Genomic DNA, 23,212 nt, shown 5'->3' with positions numbered 1-23,212 from the left:
TTAACTTAGTAAAGAAGATAAAACTTATTTTACATGAAAAGGAATAAAATATTAAAACTGAACCATATTCACTATCCATTTTCCGACAGTACATTATTAATACCATTGGTTATGGAATGACTATGTCATGGAAATGTTGTCCACATTAAGTAAAGCATAAGGAGTAAATCTACTGGTAGATAAATAAAACTGCTTTCATCCATTATAACACTACCAATGGTATAAACATAACAAAAACAGTCTTTACATGCATGGGGGATAGGCTAAACATACAGTTGTCAGCACATTCCTTTACTAGAATGTGATCATCTGCCACAAAGTACACAAGCTCATGCACGTGAGTTCACAATGCCATGCACAAACAACAGCGTGCTAGATACTCCTACCACAAAGTGTGTAGATGCTCTCCCCCACCCCATGAGCCACCGCCAGCTCTGGAGCTGTTGCTGTGGAGTTTGGTTACCCATTTCCAAGACATGAACGGTGTCCTTTGGAGAATCTTGTTCCCTGTGGCTGTAAGTATTCTTATTTTTATATTTTAATAATGTTTGCTTTATATTTTAATCATGTTTGCTACCAAAATGTAAAGTATATAACTGGAAAGTTTGGAGAAGTAGATTTTTGTAGAAGCAGAATATTATTAGACATTTTGTCCAAAGCTCTCATGATAAATGCCATCAATGGAGGGTAACTTTATGTCCACAGATTTAGATGGATGCAATTATTATGTAGGAATTTTCCTAAGTAGGAGCAAATATTAGTCTCCAAGAGGCACATATTGATTTCTAGCTCTTAATGAACTTGGTAATATTCTTACAAATGACCAGATTAACATATGAATATATATAGTTTGGTTTGGAATAATATATTATTTAAAATATTTTTAATAAAGAGAAATCTTCACTTACATAATTTTTAGTTGTAAAACATGACCAAATTTGGATAAATCATATTAACCAATAAAAGTAGGATATAATAGAGATGAAATGACTAAGACGGTTCCCTTCTTAAACTAGACTAAATCTAATCTGGTATTTGTATGGTGCCTATTAAACTACTGGTGTTCATAGAGCCACAGAGTGAGAATTTTAGGACTGAAAGAGGTCTTGAGTAGTCATATATTATAGCCCAGTACCCAAAGATAAGGTTATGATGCCATTCCATAGAGATTAAATCATTCTTCAATGCTCTGTGAAGCACTTAAATTTAGGGGAGGAAGTAGAGAAAATTAAAATACAGCCAACTCTCAACAATAATGGGGGACAGGATGGATACGTAAAATCCAGATAATCTCCCAAAAATCTCATGTTAATAAATTTCATTCTCTTCTAAACTTTGTATTAGAGTTATTAGCAAGAAGTAAAACAAACTCAAATTTTACCTTCTCTCTCCCCTTGAAAGGGTCTAGTTGAAGTGTTAACAAGTACTATTCTGGATTAGGCTGGGTGTATACATTGTAAAATGCAGGAAGAATTAGATTTTTGACTGACTTTCCATAGCAATCTAATTTATGAGGATCTTCTATCTCAGTACAACAAGTTATGAGACATAATAATAGTTTCTATTTATATAATTTAAGGTTTTCAAAGTGCTTTCCTTAAAACAACCCTGTATGGAGGCATTATCATTCTTATTTTGCAGATTAGTAAAATGAGATTCTTAAAGATTAGATAAACTACCCTACATCAGAGCTACAGGAAGTAAAGAAATAGAATTTGAACCTTGGCTTTCAGATTCCCAATCCAGCCCTCTCCAGTGTATCATATATACCATACTGAAGGGAAGACAGAGAAGAACCTGATTTTTATAACTCCTTCAAAAAATGAGTATCCAATAGCAAAGTGACAGTCACTTACCACATCACTATCATTTGCTACATCAACTTTTCCTCTTTTGGACCTTTATTATTCAAGCTCTCAATGCTTAGTCTATAAGATTTACAAGTTGCAGGGTTTGGGGGTGACAGTTTTATTTTATATAAACATAAACTATGATGACCTGGTGTGATAAACGTAAGACTGGGACTTCGAGAGCTGTTTCTTCTGTCACACAACTGAGATAAAGTTTAGTACCTATCTCTGCCTCAGTTCCCCTTTAGTAAAATGGAGGTAATAATGACAGTATTGAACTACTTCATGGAACTGATGCACAAGATTGAAACATGTAATGGATTCTACATGACTCTGAAAATATAAAATAGTTTTCATTTATAATAATAATCATTAGCTAATTAGTAGAAAAAATGCCTGGTAACTAATCACATGTAGCTTTTAGTGATTTAAAAAAATGCAACCCAAGTACAAATGATTTCTTATACCCCTTGCACATAGTGGCTATACCACAGTGCAGGATTATAACAGAAAAGAATTAGCATTAGTTAGCATTAGCTAGCATTGAATATCAGGTAGTTATTGCTTTTAATTTTTTATAAAGAAAATTTAAACAATCTTGCCTGACACCAAAGCAGAAACAATGAAGTTGTACAGTAAAAGGCAGCAAAAGAAAGTTTTATGCAGTGAAGGGAAAACTAAAAAAGCCTATGGTAACTCTCCAGCAGAGCTTTAAGTCACAGTTTCAATGCATATTTAAAGACTGATCATTTTGCCTCAATAGGTCATGAGATTCTAAAAGGCAGTCATATTGATTTCAAACATATAAAGACTATATATTTTATGACTCTTAATCCTTAAGTTCTTTTATATTCACAGTAGAATTCTTAAAACTATGAATAATGGGGAAGGCCAGCACTAATAAGACAATTTAAAGACTGTTATATCAGAAAAACAACTAGGGTTTGTTTGTTCTAGCAGAACCTAGTGTTGTATTTCAAACTGTGTAAATGTGTAATTGCTATCAAGGAGTTTCACTATACTTGTCATACATGCAGAAGTGTTTCATATGAAAAAAAAACCTCATGGAAAATAAATATTTGTTATTTTGAACAAAACATTATTTTATGTATTACTTGGCTTGTTCCTATAATCAGTATTTTAACATATTCTTATTTTTTTAATGTCATTTTTTCTGAAGCTTTTAGAATGGATTACTTTTGATAGAGAAAAAAAAAGGCACATTGTGAAACTTCATGTCCCAAACAAAAAAAAATTGGAAAACTTAAAAAGTTTATCACATCTATAGAAGACACTTCGAATTTCTGATACATAGTTCTTTGGTATCTTAAAAAAATAAGAAAGGTTTTAGTTTTAGGTAGTCAAAAAATAAAGAAAATGTAAACAATTAAGTCATTATTTTCCCACAGGAAATGTTGTGATATGGAAAGCAGATATTAGGTTTCCATAATTTGTGCACATCTAAGGGAAATTATAGGTGTAGAATCTACTCTCTTGTCTTTCAAACTCTGAAGTTTTACACCAATAAAAATAGGGAAAAGTTAGAGTATCTATTTTATATCTGCATGATTTTCTTTATACATTACTTAAAAAAAACAAACTAGATGATAAAATTATTATTTAAGAAAGATACTTATAATTCATTAGTAAATTGCATAGACAGTTATATAGCTAATGGCAATATTTTGAAAGTCAAGAGTTTAAATATGTGTCCTTTTAGTACCTTCTAAATAAAAGCAATTCCTTTATTAGCTTATTAAGCTATATAAGAACAAAGCAGTATATTTAATTAACAAGTTTATGAATATAGTTTTTGTTCACATCAAGAACATTTTATGCTCTTTAATTTTAATTTTTCAATCTGAAAGTCCAGTATATTATATACTTGACATATTAAGACTGTCATACAAAGTATATGAGAACTAAGTTGCATATGTGTAGATGTATAGAAGAAAAACTGACCATGTTTATAAGGCAATAACTTCATATTTTGATTTCACAATGTTTAAAAGGGTCATTTTCAATTTTATCTGCAATTTATTATATTGCATTGCTTATACATACAGCAGCAAAGAAGTAATAAAACTACAACTGTTAAAATTCATGTTCTTCACTTACCTCATCTGGGTTGGCATTAAAGGTGAGGCTGCCTTCATCCAGCTGCATATACAGTCTTCTAAAGGAAAATCCTAGAGGTGGGTTCTTATTGTATATGGAACAGTGACCCCAAGTGGATTTGCACAACCTATAAAAAATAAAAGTAAATCAAGCACACAGAAAAATGCTGTAATTTTAACTTGTATACAAATGACAATGTATTAAAAATGTATATGTTACCAATTTAACTTTGATAATGTTAGTTTCTCAAAAGCTTAAAGCTTTACATTTTGGATTTTTTTTGTATTTTGCAAGAAAGTTTATATATAGGTCTTGAGTTTAGTAATATTACATTATTAAACTAAGATGAGATAAAAATCTATCCAATAAATATGTAGAATATAATCAGATAATACTGACTAGGTAAGGATTTGAATTCCCCGTTTTTCTCCTACTACCCAGTAACAGATAATATAATAAATAATAATGAGTATAATTATAGAAATTTGTTTTAATATATCTTTCAAAACCTTTTAGATTTTTATCATATAGCTGGAAAATTATAAAAAAGGTTCCCAAAAACCTTTAAGCCAACATTAGCTCTATTTTCTCCTGAGAAATATTCTTGTTATTTTTTTAAAGCCAAAAATATCTTATATTTAACTTGAGAGATGTTTTCCAGTTGTCTAGGAAAGAACAGGATCTCAATTATTAATGGCAAAAAAATAATTTCCACATACAAAATTAGGATATGGCCAAGACGATAGAGATCAACCAGGATAATATCTAACACTACGCAGACAGTGGCTGCTGAGATGCATTTTGACATAACATTCACTATAAAAGCAAATTTTAAGGGACTAATGTATGAACCCATTTGCATAAAATTCTATAATTTGTTTTATTATATTGCTTGTAATGAACATATACTGAAGTACAATTTCTCTTAGACTCATGTCTTATTTCTCCCTTAAACTCTCGTCATATAACTGAAGTAGAGCGGGAAAAGGAATACAAAGTATATGATAGTCTTAGCATAAACTTTTAAATATAATTTATAAAAAGAATATTCTGATATTTTTAAAATTTTACTTTTTTTAAAACCTCAAAATAAAATATTTGATTTCCAAACCACAATTATGTTATCCTACTTTGACCACCGTCTTAAGGATTCTCTATTTATATGCATATATATGTATATATGCATATACACACAGTTTTATTCAAATGAGTAATGTATGTAAAACACTTTATAAACCTTTAAGTGCCATATACATGTTGTTTAGTTGTTTTTTGTCCTGTCCAACTCTTTGTGAACTAATTTAGAGTTTTCTTGGCAGAGTTAATGGAATGGTTTGCCATTTCCTTCTCTAGCTCATTTTACAGATGAGAAAACTAAGGCAAACAAGGTTTAAGTGACTTGTCTAGGGTCACAGAGTTAGTGAGTGAGGCTATATCTGAACTCAGGAAGAGGAATCTTCCTTACTCCAAGTCTGGCACTCTACTGTGCCCTCTAGTTACCCATATAAATGGGTATAAATATATACATGTTAGCTATTTATTATATCATATATACACTATATGATATAAAATTAGTTAATTTACCTGAAAATCCTCTAACAAAGTCATATTCTGATGCCTCACTGTGACAAGGAAGATGACCATGAATTCCTCAAGGCTGTATCAACAAGCATAGGTGAATAGGTAGTAGTGAGTTGGAAAGGCACTGATTACAGGCCCTACTGTTTTAAGTATGAGCCTATGTGGTAGAGAAATTCATTACCAGGGCCTTGGCCACCAAGTGATGATTTTTTTTTCCAGTCATAGATAGTCATGAATAATGGTTACTAAGGTTGGAGGGGTTGTGACCAATATTAGTGGATGGAACACCAAAACTTATTAAAACATGCACTCTGTAAGCACTGAAGCATAATTATTCAAATTAATGACAAAATTTAAACTGACATTTTATTAAGGGTCTGTTATGGTACAAAGCATACATGGTTAAAAAAAAATAAAAACCGAAACAGTCCCTATACTCAGGGAATTTATTTTCTACTGGATAGACAGATATACACACAAGAGCTAACACAAATATTTTATGAAACACATATATTCCAAGCACCATAATCAAACATAAGCCCTCAAGTTAACGAATATAATTCTACACCGGGGAGAAAACTCCAAAATTTTTTTATTTAATAGTATTTTAAAGTTATCTAAAATTTCATAATATCTAATGAGAAAACAACATTTTATTATGAAAACTATTTAATCTTGATATTTATTTTGATGGCTTTAAAAATTCTGCTTAGTTAACTAAGGACTAGAGCTTTCACTGACCCCCACACTATTTTAAAATGAATGTAACCTATATACTTTCCCAAAAACAAGTTATTAACATGAAGACATTACTGATTACATTGGTTACTGAGAGATTACATTTATATTTAACAGACATATATTGTGCGGATGCTCTACTTCTATGATAAAAGAGCTCAAGGAGACAAGACATAGGCTAACAAATTTTTAATAAAATGGCTTCTTTTATCTAAAAAATAATTTACTCTAAAAACTTTCAAGAAAAATTATATTTTCAAAATCTAGAGGGAAAAATGTGTGAAAATTGAGTTTCAATTATAAACTTGGCCACATTTTTAGTATTAAAAAAATGTCTTTGACATGGTTACTAATCTAAGACGACTGGTACAGTAGCTAAACGTTCTTTTCAATAATAAGCTCAATTTACAGTGTATTTCAGTCAACTTTCCCAGTTTTAGTTTACAGTTTACATTTTAACTTCTATAGTAAGTGTTGGTCTATTACATTCAATTCTCAAATATTCAGGAGCTGTGCTGTCTAGGCCTTTTGCTTTTCCCTTTCTGCCAGATAATATTTGGTCACTTCATTGCTCGTTAGCACTTACCAGTAGGTGGTCGGAGTTAAATAGGAAGCAGATGAAACTCCAGCTGGTCAGTTTTGCTGTGTTAGCAGCTCTGATAAAAGGACTGGCAGAGATGGTGTTTGCTACTAATGTCTAAAATATGATTTTTGGATTATCTACTACTGAGACATTTGATGTTTGTTTGTTTAAACTTACTCAGTAACACCCAGACTCATTTGTGGAAAATGTAATAAACATAATGAAAACAAATCAAAGTATGATAATTTCAGACACCCTTAAATGAGAAACTCACCCTGAGAGTCATTCTGTTTTTAGTAGATTAAATTTGCAACGTAAAAGAGTATGTTACCTTTTTTCCTCCTAATCAGTAACTTTTATTTTAATTAATAAGCAAAAAACACCCTCTCTTTTGTATTATCACTATTTTTTCAAATGTCAGATGTTGGACCTATTGGTGGCTCATCTTGAACAAATAAGTTAAAATGTGTACGTGAACTCATTCAGCCTAAGTCAAATAGAAATTTTTATTGTATGAAATTTTTGCTTTAAAGAGAGTGCTTTGAAATTATGGTGCAAATGTAATTATTTTTAAACCATGTACAGTTGGGTTTACATTAACTTAGGCTTGACAAGAGAAGGCTGGCCTGGTTGGGGAGGAGAGTAATATTTAAAAATGAATGTGATGTAAAACACAAAAGGTTATCAATTAAACTTTTTAAAATACCTCAAAAAGAAAAACAAACAGACAAGCCCAAAAAACTTACCCTTGCCAGAGAAGCTCATCATTAGCAAGGTCCTGCCAAACACATGAAGCCAGGCAAAGATCAGTTGCATTCAGGTATGACAAAATGGTAAAACTTAGTTCAGGAGGCAGCATTTCCAAATTAATGAATCCTTCCTGTTCTTTAGATTTCCTTGTTTTCAAAAGATGATATATGTCAATGCCCCCTTGGGCTTGTTTGCGATGGTTTGCATTAGAAATGTTGCTAGCAGCCATTCTCCTACTCTGCTCTCTTGTTAGGTAGCCTTGCTCACTATATCCTTCCTGTTGCAGTTGCTGGTTTCTAGCCACTCTCCACAGCCCTTGACCCATCTGCGAGCCTGTGAAATTCAGAAAAGGAGCAGGGCAACAAAATAAGGAAAAGAAATGAAAAGGTACATTCCTCTTCCACTGGATTAACTATGTGACATAAAGTAGTATTAGAAAACCACTTGGTCTGAAGATAAACTTCCTGATGAATGCATGGTAAAAGTCGAGTGGCACTACAAGGCTGTTTGGGACACATGACAATGGTAAAATTTGGACAAAGAAAGTTGTAGAAATGTTTCCTTTGGCCATCACCTTTCTTCCAGTTTGCTAACAAACTATTTTTAAAAATCTGCACTAGACATAATTTTTCACATGGCAAGATATAAAAGTTAGCAATGGTCTTAGGATGTACAAATTATTATTACATGAACATACATACAGACCAGTACTAAATAGAGCTCTGATCATAGCACAAGACTTTAGTTAAAAAAGGCTCATAGACCCTGCTTTGTATCACAGTGAAGCCAAAGCTAAACTATCCCCCTTTTTACCAAAATCCCAGATGTGTAACAGCTGTGTAACTGGCTTTTATTTCGTTAATTCTTGCCAGTTACACTTATGTTGTAGACTGTAATAAAATGTAACATAGGCCCTGAAGTCTAATTTAGCAGTCTTGTAAATTAGACACCTAGATCTCAATGATAAATATTTCAGCAATAACTTGTTTTTACTAAATGGGACAATTAGAGTTTACCCAGAAAAAAAGCTGATCACACTTAAAAAAAAAAACCTTGTCTTCCCAAGGAGATTCTGAGGAAAAGATGTGTTTTCTTTTTTTTTTTAACCCAACTTTTTGTTAGTGAGGAAAAAGGAAAATTTTATGTCATGAAAGCTTTTTGTAACAATTAACATTTTCATGATTTCTTCCTCTTCAAGGGAAAAACCCACCCTCTGCTATTGCAACTCCAATCCTGCCTCAAACACTTAACTGTGTGACATAAGTCATTTAACCTGTGTCTCACTTCTTCATTAGTAAAATAAAGAGTTCAATTGGACAAACTCTCAGGTTCTTTCCAGCTCCAAATCTATGATCCTATAAACTGCCAAAGAACTTATATTGCATAGGGTATAAAAGCATGCAAAATTTTGAAGATAAAATTTTTAAAAATCAAGCAATAAACAGGATAATTAAAATAGCCCAATACTTTCAGAGTATATTCTTAACTACAAGTATGGTTTTAAAGAGGACCAAACAAAAAGAAAAACTAAAAATTCAGAAAATATTAAGAAATTTGAAAATATAGATTAGGATTTGAAAGAAAGCTATCAGTCTAAAGCTGATGGTATTTTAGGGGTGAGAGAAGTAAAGATCTCATTTATCTGTACATTTTGTGAGTTAAGTGTTCAATAAATAAGGTCTGCTGAAAAAAATCAGTTTAGGAAGCAATCAAGCATTATAACAATGATAATACTAATATCGATATTGGCTAACAATTATATATGTGTCAGACATTGTGCTAAACACTACAATTATTATCTCATTTCATCCTCACACCAACCCTTGGAAGGTATGCATTGTTATTAGCATCCCAATTTTACAGATGAGGAAACCAAGCGTCACAAACCTAGCGTCACAAAGCTAGTAGATGTCTATGACTGGATTTGAACTCAGGTCTTTCTGACTCAAAGTCTGTGCCACCTAGGCAAATTTTAATAGTTCATTCTGTCTTTCCCCACTAAGAACTTTCTGCCTGAAGCCTGACAGCTTGAACTCTAAGGGAAAAAAAGTAAATATTCTCAAATGATTCAAGTACCTTTGCTTATATGTTTCAGGACATTGGCAAATCACAGATGATTTTTTTTATTTAACAGAGTGCCTGGCACACAGTAGATGCTTAATATTTACTGATTGATTAATTACCTCTTCTCTCTTTTTGCTAGTAACACACAATAAAACTGGCCTAAAGCTATATGAATTTTTTAAATCTACAAATTACAAGATATGTTAAGTTTACTTAATATAGCACATCATTTGAAATTTGTTCTTAAAACAAAAGTTCTGTTGACTTTTGTGTTCATATAGTTACAATACTTCTTTGCTTTAAAATGATCAAAATAGTTCTAGTCACAGAAAGATGACCAGTAGAAATTTAAAATAGTACATTATTTTTAATTTTTCAGTTCCTATAAGAATCATAATACATTTATTCAATTTTAATGAATGTCAGACATAGACAATGTGTTTTGTATTTCATAAAATGGTATTGAAGAGCTGAAGATATTTAAGTATTAATATAAAGAAAATAAAAACTTTTAAGAAATAGCACTAATTACAGGAAACTTAAGTTTCTATTATGCCACATCTTATCAAACACTGCAAGGGCTTAAAGCAGCTATATAGTAAATCATACTATTTATATCCATTTTAACATGAATTTAACCTAAAAATCTCATCTTGAAAAAGGTTGAAGTTTTATTAAGACACTTAACATTAATGATTTTTTTAAAATTCCCAGTAGGCATCTACCTAGTCCACTGCTGTAAGATATAGTTATTATTAGAACCATCCATGGGGTATGGTAATCTGAGTCCTAAGCTCAGAGTTTCAGGAGACAGTACCATAAAGAAGCTTGATTAGGACAGGGAGTTAGAAGGAAGAAAGATGTGGGTTTGGTAGCTGATACTTTAAAAACAAAAACCAAGAGCAAACCTTCCAGAAGATTATTCACTAGCAATTCTGACACATGCTAAAAACCCCAGTAGGGTTAAATCTAGATTTTAGAGAAGTGAATAAAGGACTCATTTGTCAAACCTATGCCCAGGATTTCACTTTTACATTCCTGACTAAATTTTGCTCATTTTTGTGATGTGCGTTTTCATCTCATGTCATTGTTATAAAAACTGTGGTAGAATAACATAGTATTATTCGTTCCAGGTCATATATTCTTTTAGGGATGATCCTAATTATTATGAATGGATTATATAGTAGGTAGCTTTTCTTCCAAATAAATTCTTTTGTCGTATTGTGTCCTAAAATTAAAAACTGATATTAAAAAATGTTTCTGAGATGTTTCAAAATTGACATATAGTAGAACTAAGACAAAAGTAAGTACAGAAGACCATACTATATAGCAGAACAGTATGGACTAGGTACCAATTTGGCCACTAACTAGCTTGTAGTAATCTAATTGTCTGATCTTGGGTATGTTATTTACATACTCTGAGGTTTTGTTTTCTCTTCTCCAACAGCAATGTATTGTGTTACACGATACATACAATCAATTCCAGCTCTAACACTCCTCCAGAAAGAATAGTTATGTAACATCATAAAATCCAAGAGCTGAAGATTATTTCTATTCTCTCTTCATTAGTGCATATAGTTGTGAGCAAATTATTTTCTGAATAACCTTTAACATCCTGAATGATTCATTAAAGGGAAGACACAAGTATATAGTACATATATGTTAGTGACATTTCTGTGATATAAATCTAAGTAACTTGAAAATGAGATAAAATAAACTCCAAATAGTTTAACTCATTACAGAAATGTTAATGAATAATATTCTTTGGCAGCATATCAACAATCTGACGGTGGTAGTAGTTGGCTATGTTTTTATTGCAAATGAATTAGTATTTTTTCCACTTAATTTAAAAAACTGTAGAGTCAAGGATCCAAGAAATTATTGGCCTACCTGACTTGGGTCCTTGCCACAAAATTTCGGTTAACTCCTGGCTGCCTTTTCTGGCATATAGATGAAAGGGCATAAGTAGGTCCAATTTAAAAATTTGCTTCAAACTAAACCTTTCTTCTCAGGAATTCCACACAAGGTAAGCAGGTTAAAAATATCCATTTGCCAGTTAATGAACCTTTAGAGTCAAATTCACTCTCTAAAGAATCCATAAATACACTAACAATGTGGCTTATTTATAGTCAGGAAATAACTTAAGTTTCCCAGAAGAATTTGGATCAGTAAATTTTTTCTCCAAGAGTTGTGAACATAACTAGCATCATAGTAAAATCTCAATGTTTCTTTCAACACTGTTAGGGAATGAGGCATTCAAAGCAAGTACAAAAGCAGTTAAATTATAAGCATTAAAAAATAGAAATCTTTCTAAACTGTTTCATATACTCTGGCTTCTTAAATATTGTATATAAACATAGCTCTGTCCCCTAGCTGGAATGACTGTCTCTTTGAACTCCAATAAATACTTGGTACCTTTTTTAAGGTGTTTATATTCAATACTGTATTATAGTTATTTCTACATATGTTTTTATCTCCTTGACACAAAACCTTTTTTTATCCCCATAGTGCTTATTAGAACAGATCCATAAAAAGTAAAATCTGCTAGATGAAAGAATACTTTAACATTGTCGTTATGTTACCAACTTAAAGGCTTCTGAGAATTTTTTTTTTTTGCTAACCTTTCCCAATCTCTTACTGCATCACTCCCTTACTCCCTACAACTGCCTTACCATATCCCACTCTATATATGAGTACTCTGAATCTGGAACTCTGAGGGCTATGAAAGGGAGCCACAGATAGCTAGTGATATGCCCTTCAAACCTGTAAAGCCTTTCTATCGTCTGATTCTGTTATGTCTGGCTAGTTTCTCCACTGTGGGAGTATCTGGTGCATATCGGCTTTGTGTCCTAATTTCTGGCACCCCCCCCCCCCCCCCCCCCACTGCTCATTTTTCTTTTTTCCTTCTTGTGTCCTATGTCCAGTTACAGCAACCTAAGTTGCAGGAAGGAAATTTCTAAGAGGAAAAAATGTTCTTATATCATTTCAATTTGCATGTGGTTGGTATAAGCCCTTCATGCCAAATTTAGGTTCTTCTACTTCTACCAGGGCTCCCTTGCTTTAATCCATTGTAATCTGGGTTAAATGACTTGTTACCCTATTTCCTTGTTAAATCACTCATATTTCTGACTGAACTTTTCTTATACTACTTACTCTTACAGAACTTATATCCTAACTCTATAGAAGCAGTTCTCATTTTCATACTCCTGTTCCAGTATTTGATTAATTGTATTACATAAAACTATTCTTGTACAGTAAAAAAAAAAATTAGTATTTTGGCTACTTAAAGAAAGGATGGGCTCAGTTTTGCCTTTGCAAAGTGTTTTAATGTTTGTGGAATGAAAAATATATAAGTGGACAAAAGAAGATATATATAAAAAATACAAGGGGGCTTTTATTACTTAAAAGAATAAGCTACCTTCAAATGTATTAAAAATACTAATTTATAAAGAATATGATTGCAAAGTAAGCAATACACAGTACTCCTTAAGATAGGATATGTTAAATACAAATTATCTAGTCATTAAAGCAAGATCATTCAGAATCTGACTAGCCTCATTACCAGACTTCAGTTAGTTATCTCACTGATCTTAGTTACATATCAAAGCTGTCTATGTGGAATTGTTTGAGGGGGCTAAAAGTTTTATGTGCCCTGAAACAACCTCACCACAGGAACAAAAGTACCCTAAATTCTATCAGTAGAGATTCATTCCCTGGTTTACAGATTGTTCTCAAAACTGTGGTATTTTTTTTTTAAAGCAATTGGGGTTAAGTAACTTGCTCAAGGTTACCAGCCAGGTGTTTCTAGGTGGCTGCAAAGTGTCTGAGTTCTGATTCGATCCCAGGTCATCCCAGCTCTGGGGCCGGTGCTCTTACTCTCTGTGCTACCTGGCCGCCCCACTGTGGTATTTTTTCAAAATGCAATTACTCCAAACACCAACACTGCCTCCCATAGACACAAGAGAAAGGGAACAGTAAAATGAGGAAAATGTTTAAAAATGGTCAGGCAAGGGGCAAAGAGGACAAATTTAAACTACTTTCCAATTTTGCCTTTTATTATATATTATATTATTTGCATTTTGAGAGTAAGAAGATTGAGTTTCTTTTAAGACAGCCTATATTTCAAAATGTCACTAAGTTAAACCCAATTTAGTATGCCTTTGTTACTGTTTATGTTTAAACATAAATTGTTTATGCTTAAAGCAATTGATGTTATAAGCTTATACATAATTTCCTGCTCTTCTTAAATGCATTACTTTGTTATGTATGAAGCAGCATAACACCATCTTCTTCCACTGATCTAAAAAATTTGGCAAGTTCAGTACTGTGGAGTGGTCCAGACATCACTGGTAAAAATGAAAGAGGGCAGGACAGCAGAAATGGAACCCCAGCTGTGACATTCAGGCAAATCTTTCATTTCTCTGAGTGAACCTCAGCTGGCCTGGCTAAAAAATGAAAGCACTGGACTAGCAGGGGTTCTTACCCTTTTCCATGACATTAATCCTCTGGAAGTCACATGAATCCCTTACAAAGAAGATGAATTATACTAAAAAAAAAAAACCCAACCAGTTATCAAAATATAAGAAGTTCAAGGACTCTATCTGGTTTGATGAAAAACTAAAGCAGAAGGAACCTGGGGTCAAATACTGATATGACTGTATCAACCCTCACCTTCAGAATCTTCAGTGTGTGCTTTTAGCGTTTGAAATATGTAAACTGCAAGACTTAGGACTTCTGATAATCATCATATATGTGCATACATACATATACACACATAAATATATAATGATGGTTATTATCAATAAATTCATAATATACCTTTGGCAATTGCTACAGTTTTATCAATTCTTGGGAACACTGAAGAACCACGTGTTAGAGGGAAGATATTTTTCTTAATTATAGTACAGTCATGTCTTTAGCACTTAAATACATAAAACTGTGGTCTAGAATATATATATTTTTAATTTCACATGCCATAATTTGTTTTAATTCAATTTAAGTGAAGATCCATTTAAAAAGCCGTAACATTTCCTAAGATTAGAATCTGGTGCAGGAAGTCAGCCTATATAATCAGAATTGGAAGGGCCCTGAGGTGTCATCTAGTCCAACCCCTGTCTAATCCCTTCTATAATCCGGATAAGTAGTCATTTAGCCTCTACTTTAAAATTCCCCTGTCTGAATATTCAGTTCTACTTTTGGATTGTTCTAAATTGTGAGGAAATTCTTCCTTATATTGGACAGAAATTTCCCTACTTGTTCATTTCTACCTACAAATGCCCAAGCAGAATATAAGTAATCTCTTTCTAACATGATAATCCTTCAAATACTTGAAGATCAATATTCATTCCATTCTAAGTCTTTTCCTTAATAAATAAAGGGGAAGTCTTGATTGGCAGACAGATTGCTAAACATGGGCTTTGATAAATATGTAATACTTAACACAAACGTCTAAAGAGACAAGTCTAATGCTGTAGTAGTGGTATAGTACAATAGAACATTATATTTAGTGTCAGAGGACCTGGGTTAAAATTTTGTTTTTTTCTCATTACTGGCTGTATGTAACTTATGGGCAAGTCATTTGGCTTTTCTGAGCCTCAGTTTCTTCTCTGAAAAATGTGGGTGTGAGATGAGATAACCTTCAAGGTCCTTTCTGACACTAACTCCTGAACTGAGTACCATGTATTATTCTGTAGTACTCAAATATTAAGTGAATTGCTTCGAAAAAGTTCTGACAAAACAAAGCTGTCACTTCTCCACTGAGTCGTCACAGCTTTCAAACAGCTATAGTTAAACATACGTAACAACATGGACTATGTATGTCATGAGGGGTGTTCTAGTTAGGTCAATTCTAGGTGCAGATATGAGAGGGTAAAACTCGTATGGTGTGCCTTTTTGTTTCAAAAAAGAAATTAACTTAAATACAAAGTACATCATAGAGAGCACTGTTAATACTTACATAGGTGAAAGGCGAGATGTAAACTGATACAAAATGAAGTGACTTGCTTTAGATGATACTGTGAGGCAACAGAAGCAGCAAAAGACCTCATTACTCCAATCATCAAACTCAATATTTCCCTCCCAATATATTGTTGAAAAGATGAAGCTTTTGTTTATTAAGACAAATTTTTAAAGTCATAATATGAAGCTTGAAATTAAAATTTAAGTATACTGCATTTAATAGAACTAAACAATTTTAGGGCCGACAGTACATTCATCTAGGCCAAGGTCATGTAGTCCAAAATGAATAAAGGTAAGGACCAAAAAGGTTAAATGATTTGCTTAATGTCACACAACTACATTAGTGGCAGATTTGGAATTAGAATTTAGCTCTCCTTGCTTTTAATGTAGGAAAAATTCCACTACACAAGATTGTTTTTGTAATGTTGCAGAAAGGTAAAATTTACTTATCCTCAAAAAAAAATTAATTGTATATATATCTATATATGCATATAGATATATATATATATATATATATATACAGACATACATACATACACACACACACACACACACACACACACACACACACACACATATATATATATATATACATTTTGCTTTTTTGGAGGTGGGAAGGCAGGGCAATTGTGGTTAAATGACTTGCCCTAGGTCACACGGCTAGTAAGTGTTTAGTGTCTGAGGCCGGCTTTGAACTCAGGTCCTCCTAACTCCAGGGCCGGTGCTCTATTCACTGTGCTAGCCAGCTGCCCCAATTAATAATATTTTAAATAAATATCAAGCATTAGATAGATGGTGTTGAATAATCAATTATGACAACCTGAATACATTTGTACATTGTATTATAAATGCATGTTGTAATGAATAAATTAGTTTTTAGCATTCTTTAGTAGACTACTAAAAATAAGATAAAATAGAATAAATTTTAACTTAAAATTACTTTTCATTGAATGTACTTGTAGCAAAAATGGTGTTTTATTTTAAAAAAAATCAACAATATATCTGCTAAAAATAAAAAAAGTCTAAGTAGATTTAGACTTAAATTCTCAGATTGAATTTTTCTTCAAAACTCAGAAATACTATTTATTTGTATTTATTGTACTTGACAAAAAGTTTGACGTGATTCTGAAAATTTTTAAATACTGTAAAATAATTAAAAACCACAAAACGTTACCCTTTGAATAAATGAACTCTTTTTAAGGGGACTTTAAGAGGTTTTGGGGAGGGTAAAAAGAAAGAAAAAAGTTTTCCCAGTTTAATGGCCTAATGCTCATTTCTTTAAATGTTCCATATTCAATTTAAATACAATTACTTCACTTTTTTAAAAGTTTAATGAGCTATAAAGAAATTAGAATAAATATCTATTTACTAGACAATCTAAAGCATTTTAAAAACCAAACACCCAGTCCAGAACAGAGCTATGGTTTCTGATATGAACCTGGTGGCTAAGGTTCCTGATTTTCTTAACCATGTAAGCAAAATATAGTAAAATCCAATTTTTTTTTGCTCCATTGTTAGGGAACTAACATCAAAAATGCAATACAAAAAAGGCTGAAAAAATAATTCCAAGCAATTTACTACAACATGAATTATTTAGTGTGCATTACAATGCAAAGAATAGTTTCTCAAGTGTTCTGCTTCAGGTGAAAAGTTAAATTTGTAGAGGGCCTAAATGATCTTTTAAATAATTTTATTGAGGGATTTTTTGTGTGCTATAGCATAATTATATAAAAAGTTTCTACTTTAGAGTTTGGCATGTTATTGTATGTTTTTTTATGACAAATTAGGTTTTTCATATTTCTTCAAATGTAATAACAGAAATATATTCCTAACATTCCAAATTTTATTATTTCCAAGAAATCTTATTATATATTAACTTCCATGAATATTTCACAATAGTCGTTGTATGACACATTAAACAGTACTCTCTTACTATTGTACTATATGTACTATTGTAGCATTCTTAAATCAAAATATTATTTAAATAAGTTAAACATTAAATAAGTTACTATTTTGTATGAGCAATAGGAAAAGGTGACTAACTCTCCTGTGTCAGTTTATGTAAGCTGTTAAGTGCTCACACACATTACATGGCTTTGGGAACAACTGCATCTAATTAAAAAATGATTGATTTTTCTGGAGAGTGAAGTGGAGAGAACTGAGTACAGAATTCAGATTACTCAAAGATGAATGAAACATTCTGCTTCCTAAACTGGTCTGGGGCAAACCCATTCCACTATCACTTAACTAATATTAAATTTTTGGCATACATTGATTAATCTATAAATAAGCTCACTTAAAGCAATTATTCTAAACCATAGCATGTCTTTGGTGTCTAAGTGGTGGCATCACTTTAAAGTAACCCATTTTCTGCATCCAATATATTTCTAAAGCACTAAGAAAATCTTATGCTATTTCAACGTGAAAAATATGAAATTGAGAAGCATGAAATTACCAATTAAACGTGAATAGAAATACATTTTTTACATCTGTAGCTTCTGAAATATTGTTAGTTTAGCAAATAGATGTGAAGTTACTCTAATTTGATAATCTTTAAATGAGATCCCCTAAGATTATTCTAAAAGAATAGAAAATAAAAGGATTCTGTGGGGAGTTATTACTTCAGGCATTTCATTTCTCTCCTTAAAAAATAGTAGACCACCAAAGTAGTCCAGAACAGACTGAACAGAGAAAAAAAAAGTGATAACCATTCACTCCCTAAACTTAAAGGCCAACAATTGTAGAAGAATGAAAGAAGTCTAGGTCCACAAGGGGTCTTATAAGTAGAAAAGGCAAACAGTTAAGTACCAAGAGGTCATGAGGTACATACAAGACATAAAAAAGCTCTCATTAAATTTAGAGGTCTGGCTCTGCAAGAATAGTTTTTGTTACTAAAAAGCACACACCTTGTATTTTTTAAAATTTTGCAAAGATTTACTATATCACTGTTTTCTTAAAACTTAAGATTTTATCACAGTCTATAAATTTTTTTTAAACCGACTCATTTATTTTTAACCAGAACAGCCAAGAATTATTAGGATTATTATTTTTGTCTCTTTGTTACAAAAGTAAAATATGGTCATTAAGACAATACCTGGTCTATGTCCTTAAACCCCTGCATAAAAGATATCAGAATCAGGTTTGGTTTCTAGTCTTACATATTTAAGGCAAAAGACAAGGGGAAAAAATTAGTACAGGCAAGCAGGCCATCCCTATTATTTCAGTCTAGCTAGCAATGTACAGAAACTCGAAGGTCATCCACAAAAAACTTTTTAAGTAATTATTATATCTTCTGAATCTGAAGAGACTATATTTCAACTCTGGTTCTTTAATACTGAATTTCCTAAAGCGATAATAACCAGAGGTGGAAGATGATTAAGGATCAAAGGCAGCAATCTAATGTGAAAAGTATTTGTAGAACTTGCTAACAAATAAAAATACACATTTTAAAACAATGACATCATTTTGGATTGGGGGAGGGACTCACGATTTGTTGATATTTTTCCATTCATTTGAAACATTATTGAACTAAAATAATACAATCACGTAAAACAGGTCTAAATACTATGCAAAATTCAATGCTATTGATTTATGGCTTACCAAAGACAAGCCATTTGATTTGCCTCACCTTCATTTGAAAAATAGGTACTGAATCAATTAAAGGATTTGTAATAGATTACAGTGACAATGGAATACTCAATTAAAGACCTGGATTAGTAATTTCACCTCGGTACGTTTATATAAATGTCTTGGTGATTATTTCTTCAGAAACAGAAAGAAGGGCTACCCTTTTCACCTATTTACAAAAACTTGATAGGAACATAAATTGTTATTAAGCCCAAGGTTCAGCATACCTAATAAATGAAGTATGTAAGCACTATGAAATGTTAAACAGTTCTTAAATTAAGAACCTTTGGTAGGCTTGAAATGACTCATTGGAAAGAGCCTAAATAACTTTGAAAATAAGATTTAACAAAAATTACCAAAAAAAATCACTGTCTCAAAGGAGATATGAAAAGACACTCCTCTTGGGACTCCAGGCCTTTCACCCATCTGTCCCCTATGCCTGGAATACTCTCACTCCTCATCTTCAAAGAATGTTAAATAATGCATGTATTTTCATATTTTTTCAGTGTGTTGATGTATTTTTTTCTTTCTTTTTAAAAACGTTGTGTTCTTTGAAAGGGGCTAGGGGAACAGGGGAAAAATTAGGCGACATAAAATGATATCAAGACAATTTTATTTTTGAAAAAGATTCATATTTCACTCATAAAGGAAACAAGGCTGCACTACTAGACCAATAATTTCAGACGTAAGCTTAAGGTGCTTATTTAAATATTCACTCTATATCTGAATACTCTATAAGAGAGGATGGATAACTTACTAGGAGAAACTGATGTTAAAAAAAAACCCTAAAAATATCAACAAAATTTATTTTCTTAAAAATGAGGTGAATGTGCAAGGAAACAGACAATTTACTTAAAATGATAGATGCTCCGAGTACTGGCGCATCTGATAATTCCTATAATTCCAGTCTCGGAGGGCTAGCGCTAATGTTGCCACTAAAAGGAACATTGAACTGATGACTTCTAAATATCCCTACGCCAGGTGTAAAAGCCGCAATCACTGCGACAAGGCCCAAGGGGCGGGCCCTGCCCAGCTGGGTGTGTTACTGACATTCATAAAAGCGGTAAAACGAGACAAGAACTCCCTGTTCTTTGTTCCGGGAAGGTTTTGGGGGGGGCAGAGTGATGCTCCCACTACCAGAGGGCAAGACTTAAGGATGAGGACAGATGTTCCTTTGCCTCTTCCCGAGATGACACCCCGTCTCCAGGGACTACGACCCTAGTGACGAGTTACAGCTTCCCGCCTCCCCAACGCCCCGAATCCCGCATGGTCATTGGCTGACGCGCCGTCACTCGAGGAGATGACGAGTGCTATTGGTCATAGCCTAACGCAGGTTGGTCAGTCTTTGCCCACAGGCAGACAGATAAAGTAACCAGGTGCCTCCGGGTGGGAAGAGAAGCAGCCGCCGGGTGGGGGTAGGAAATGGGATACTGGGGGGGTGTTGGGGGGGACAAAGTCTTACTGGAGTTTCTACCTGAGCCACCTGCAATCCCCACCGCCGCCGCGACGACTCAGCCTCAGGAAGGGGGCTTCAGCCAACTGGAAAGCGGCTCAGCCGGGCACGGTTGTCCGAGCCATGGAGAAGCAGGTTCGAGCTCTGCGGCCTCAGCCGAGGAGGCGAGGGGGAAAGAGGTGTTGATGGTGAGATCCGCACCGGCAGCAGCTCCCGCTGCGGCGGCCCAAGTCGCCGCCTGTCCGAGTTTTGACGTTTCCTATTGTTGCCGGAAGTGACGACGTTCCCGTGCCCTAGAAGACAAAGAGGTGAGTTTCGCCCACCTCACGATTCGCCACCCTCTTGTCTTCTTCCCATCATGCTCCTCGAGGTCCCTGCTACTCCCCTAAATCCCCCCCCGCTTGGTTGTGATCTCCTGTCCTCTTTGGGGCCTTGGGAAACCTCGGTGACCCCCGCCCCGCTCTCCGAAGGGCGCTGACGGGCGCCGTTTGGAATCTGCGGTGGAGGGCGGTGGAGTATGAAGGAGGGGCTAAGTTAGAGGCACCTCCCGGGGAGCCCGGCGGCCTGCCACCGCCGCCGGCCCGGGTCTTAAACGGTTGGCGCAGGGCGTGAAGCGGCGCAGGCGCCGTCGTGAGACTGTGCGCAGGCGGCCCGCTCGCTGTCTGCTGCCTCCGCGACTCCAAGGGCTCGGACACGGCTTCCGTGGGTCTCGGGCTTACGAGGTGAGCCTTGGGGAGAGCAAGGGCGGGAGTGGGGCTGGGGAGAGCACCGCCTTTTCTCCACCCCACCTCCGCCTTTGTCGGCTCAGTCTGGGGGTGGAGCAGGGGCGAAGGGTCGTAGGGTTGGGTTCTCCCCCAGCGACCTGATAATTACGCCTATTTGTGGTTAAATGCGGGCCTTTGCCTCTGGCCCCGCCTCCCCCTGCCCCACGCGAGTGTAGCGCTCTATTCTTTCCATCTCCTTTATACTGAGGGGGAAACTGAGTCAGCGTCCGCAGCGACGCCTGCATCCAGCTCTTCTTTGCTGGCCACCGGCTTACCTTGCCTCTCGAACCGGCCTAGGGCTTACGAGCCAGACCCAAGGCTGGGATCCAAAGGCCCTCTAGGCCAATTCCTCAGTTTACCTTCGTTCGTTATGAAAGCTGCCCAAGGAGGTGGAAGTGACTTGTTTGAGGAGTAGGGGTCAGGGGCTGGGGAAAGTCCAGAGAGGGGTGGTGACTGGTCCATTGTCACACAGAGAGTCTAGGGCTAAGTTGGAAGAGAACTCGGAGGTCGTGACTAGGTCGCAGTGCTGGCTTTGTTCTTGGGGGGCCGGTGAGAGGAAATGGAGACCTGTGCCATGAGACCCCTGGAGGGCAGTGCAAGATGCCATGATGTTTGAGCTTGATTCTCCTGCTTGTGTTTTTCCCGATTTTCCCAACATCCCTCTTTAAACCCGATGACATTTCGTTTTGGAAAAATCCCACTTCATTTTAGGTATGTTAAGGTTTTATCCCTTTTGGGGAGTAGTGGTAAAAAGGGGGAGGATTTCTAAAATTCCTTATTAAATTTTATTTTGAAATGAATAGCAGTCATCTGGGGGAATTTTTTTTTTCCTATCTCTTACAGCTTCACCGTCTGTAGACTAGAACAGCATTTCCAAACAAGTTTTAATTGTAAAAACTGACATCCCCTTCTTCCTCAGAGCACATTTTTAAATGAATGTTTCTAAGAATTTTAGTTAAGCAAGAATCAACAAAATTTCCCTTAACTCGACCTTACATTATTTGCAGTGATCAATTAGGATATCCTTTCAAACCCTTTTGAAAATTCTCTGGTGCTCTCTTAGAAAATGTACTAACTTGTACTAATACACATACAAATAAAAAGATTGATAGAATTGAACAGCACTGGCCTGCTGTGTCCTGGACTGTCTCTTCCTCCATTATTAGGAGGGGAAAAGAAGCCTATGCCTTCCTTTTACTGGCTTTCTTTTCACCTGTCAAGAACCTTCCTTTCCTTGAGCTGTCATACAATACTTGCTGCCTTGAAGGGGGCAGCATTGAGGCATTCATGGATGAGAAAAATGGATGGGTTTTTTTGCCTTACTCTACAACAATAACTCCTCCACTTCCCTTAAAAAAAAGGTTTACAGGCGACAGGGAGGAAAAACATGGAGCTAGAAGCCATTTTTCCTCTTTTGTCTTTTGAAAGCACTAAGTTCTGCACAGGTTGGACAGTTCTGTAAAAGCATATATATGACTTCTTTTAAAAAACCATTGCCCGGATCCATTTCTCCTGAGTACTTCCAACCATCCATCATCTTGTTGGTGTGAATAATTTCTGTACCCGAATAGGTCAAAACCTGTGTCTAGTCATCAGGATTTATTCTTTTTTGTGTCTTCTGAAAAGCTATCTGTGAAGGAGGCATTGTGGTTTAGTGGAGAATTAGGGGTTTGGGGTGAGAGGAGGGCATGGACTTGATCGCTGGCTGCATTTACTCTGGACAGGA

General features: G+C 34.7%; 2 protein-coding genes across 9 annotated transcripts in view; one reads left to right on the top strand and one right to left on the bottom strand.

Annotated features, from left to right (window-relative positions):
- FBXO8 (F-box protein 8) overlaps positions 1-20,884 on the bottom strand; it is a 55,386-nt gene extending 34,502 nt beyond the window's left edge. The window contains exons 1-3 of the mRNA XM_069096803.1: positions 20,744-20,884; positions 7,617-7,953; positions 3,969-4,095 (exon numbers count right to left, since the gene is read on the bottom strand). Of these exons, the coding sequence (XP_068952904.1) occupies positions 3,969-4,095; positions 7,617-7,945 (456 nt within the window). The 5' untranslated portion in view covers positions 7,946-7,953; positions 20,744-20,884. The remainder of the gene's footprint in view (positions 1-3,968; positions 4,096-7,616; positions 7,954-20,743) is intronic.
- A 10-nt stretch (positions 20,885-20,894) lies between these two features.
- CEP44 (centrosomal protein 44) overlaps positions 20,895-23,212 on the top strand; it is a 60,643-nt gene continuing 58,325 nt past the window's right edge. For 4 of the 8 annotated variants that reach the window (XR_011169969.1, XM_069096787.1, XM_069096773.1 and 1 more), the window contains exon 1: positions 21,073-21,444. The gene's annotated coding sequence lies outside the window, so the exon portion shown is untranslated. Of the gene's footprint in view, positions 21,031-21,072; positions 21,445-22,002; positions 22,198-23,212 lie in introns of those variants that run through there. The other 4 variants (XM_069096781.1, XM_069096793.1, XM_069096760.1 and 1 more) reach the window with 3 other exon arrangements.

The sequence above is a fragment of the Petaurus breviceps genome, unplaced genomic scaffold (assembly GCF_028583685.1).
Source record: "Petaurus breviceps papuanus isolate PSGF00001 unplaced genomic scaffold, PetGlider_PUasm1.0 126, whole genome shotgun sequence".
In the NCBI taxonomy this organism is placed as follows: domain Eukaryota; kingdom Metazoa; phylum Chordata; class Mammalia; order Diprotodontia; family Petauridae; genus Petaurus; species Petaurus breviceps.
This window is presented reverse-complemented; position numbering and strand designations above follow the sequence as displayed.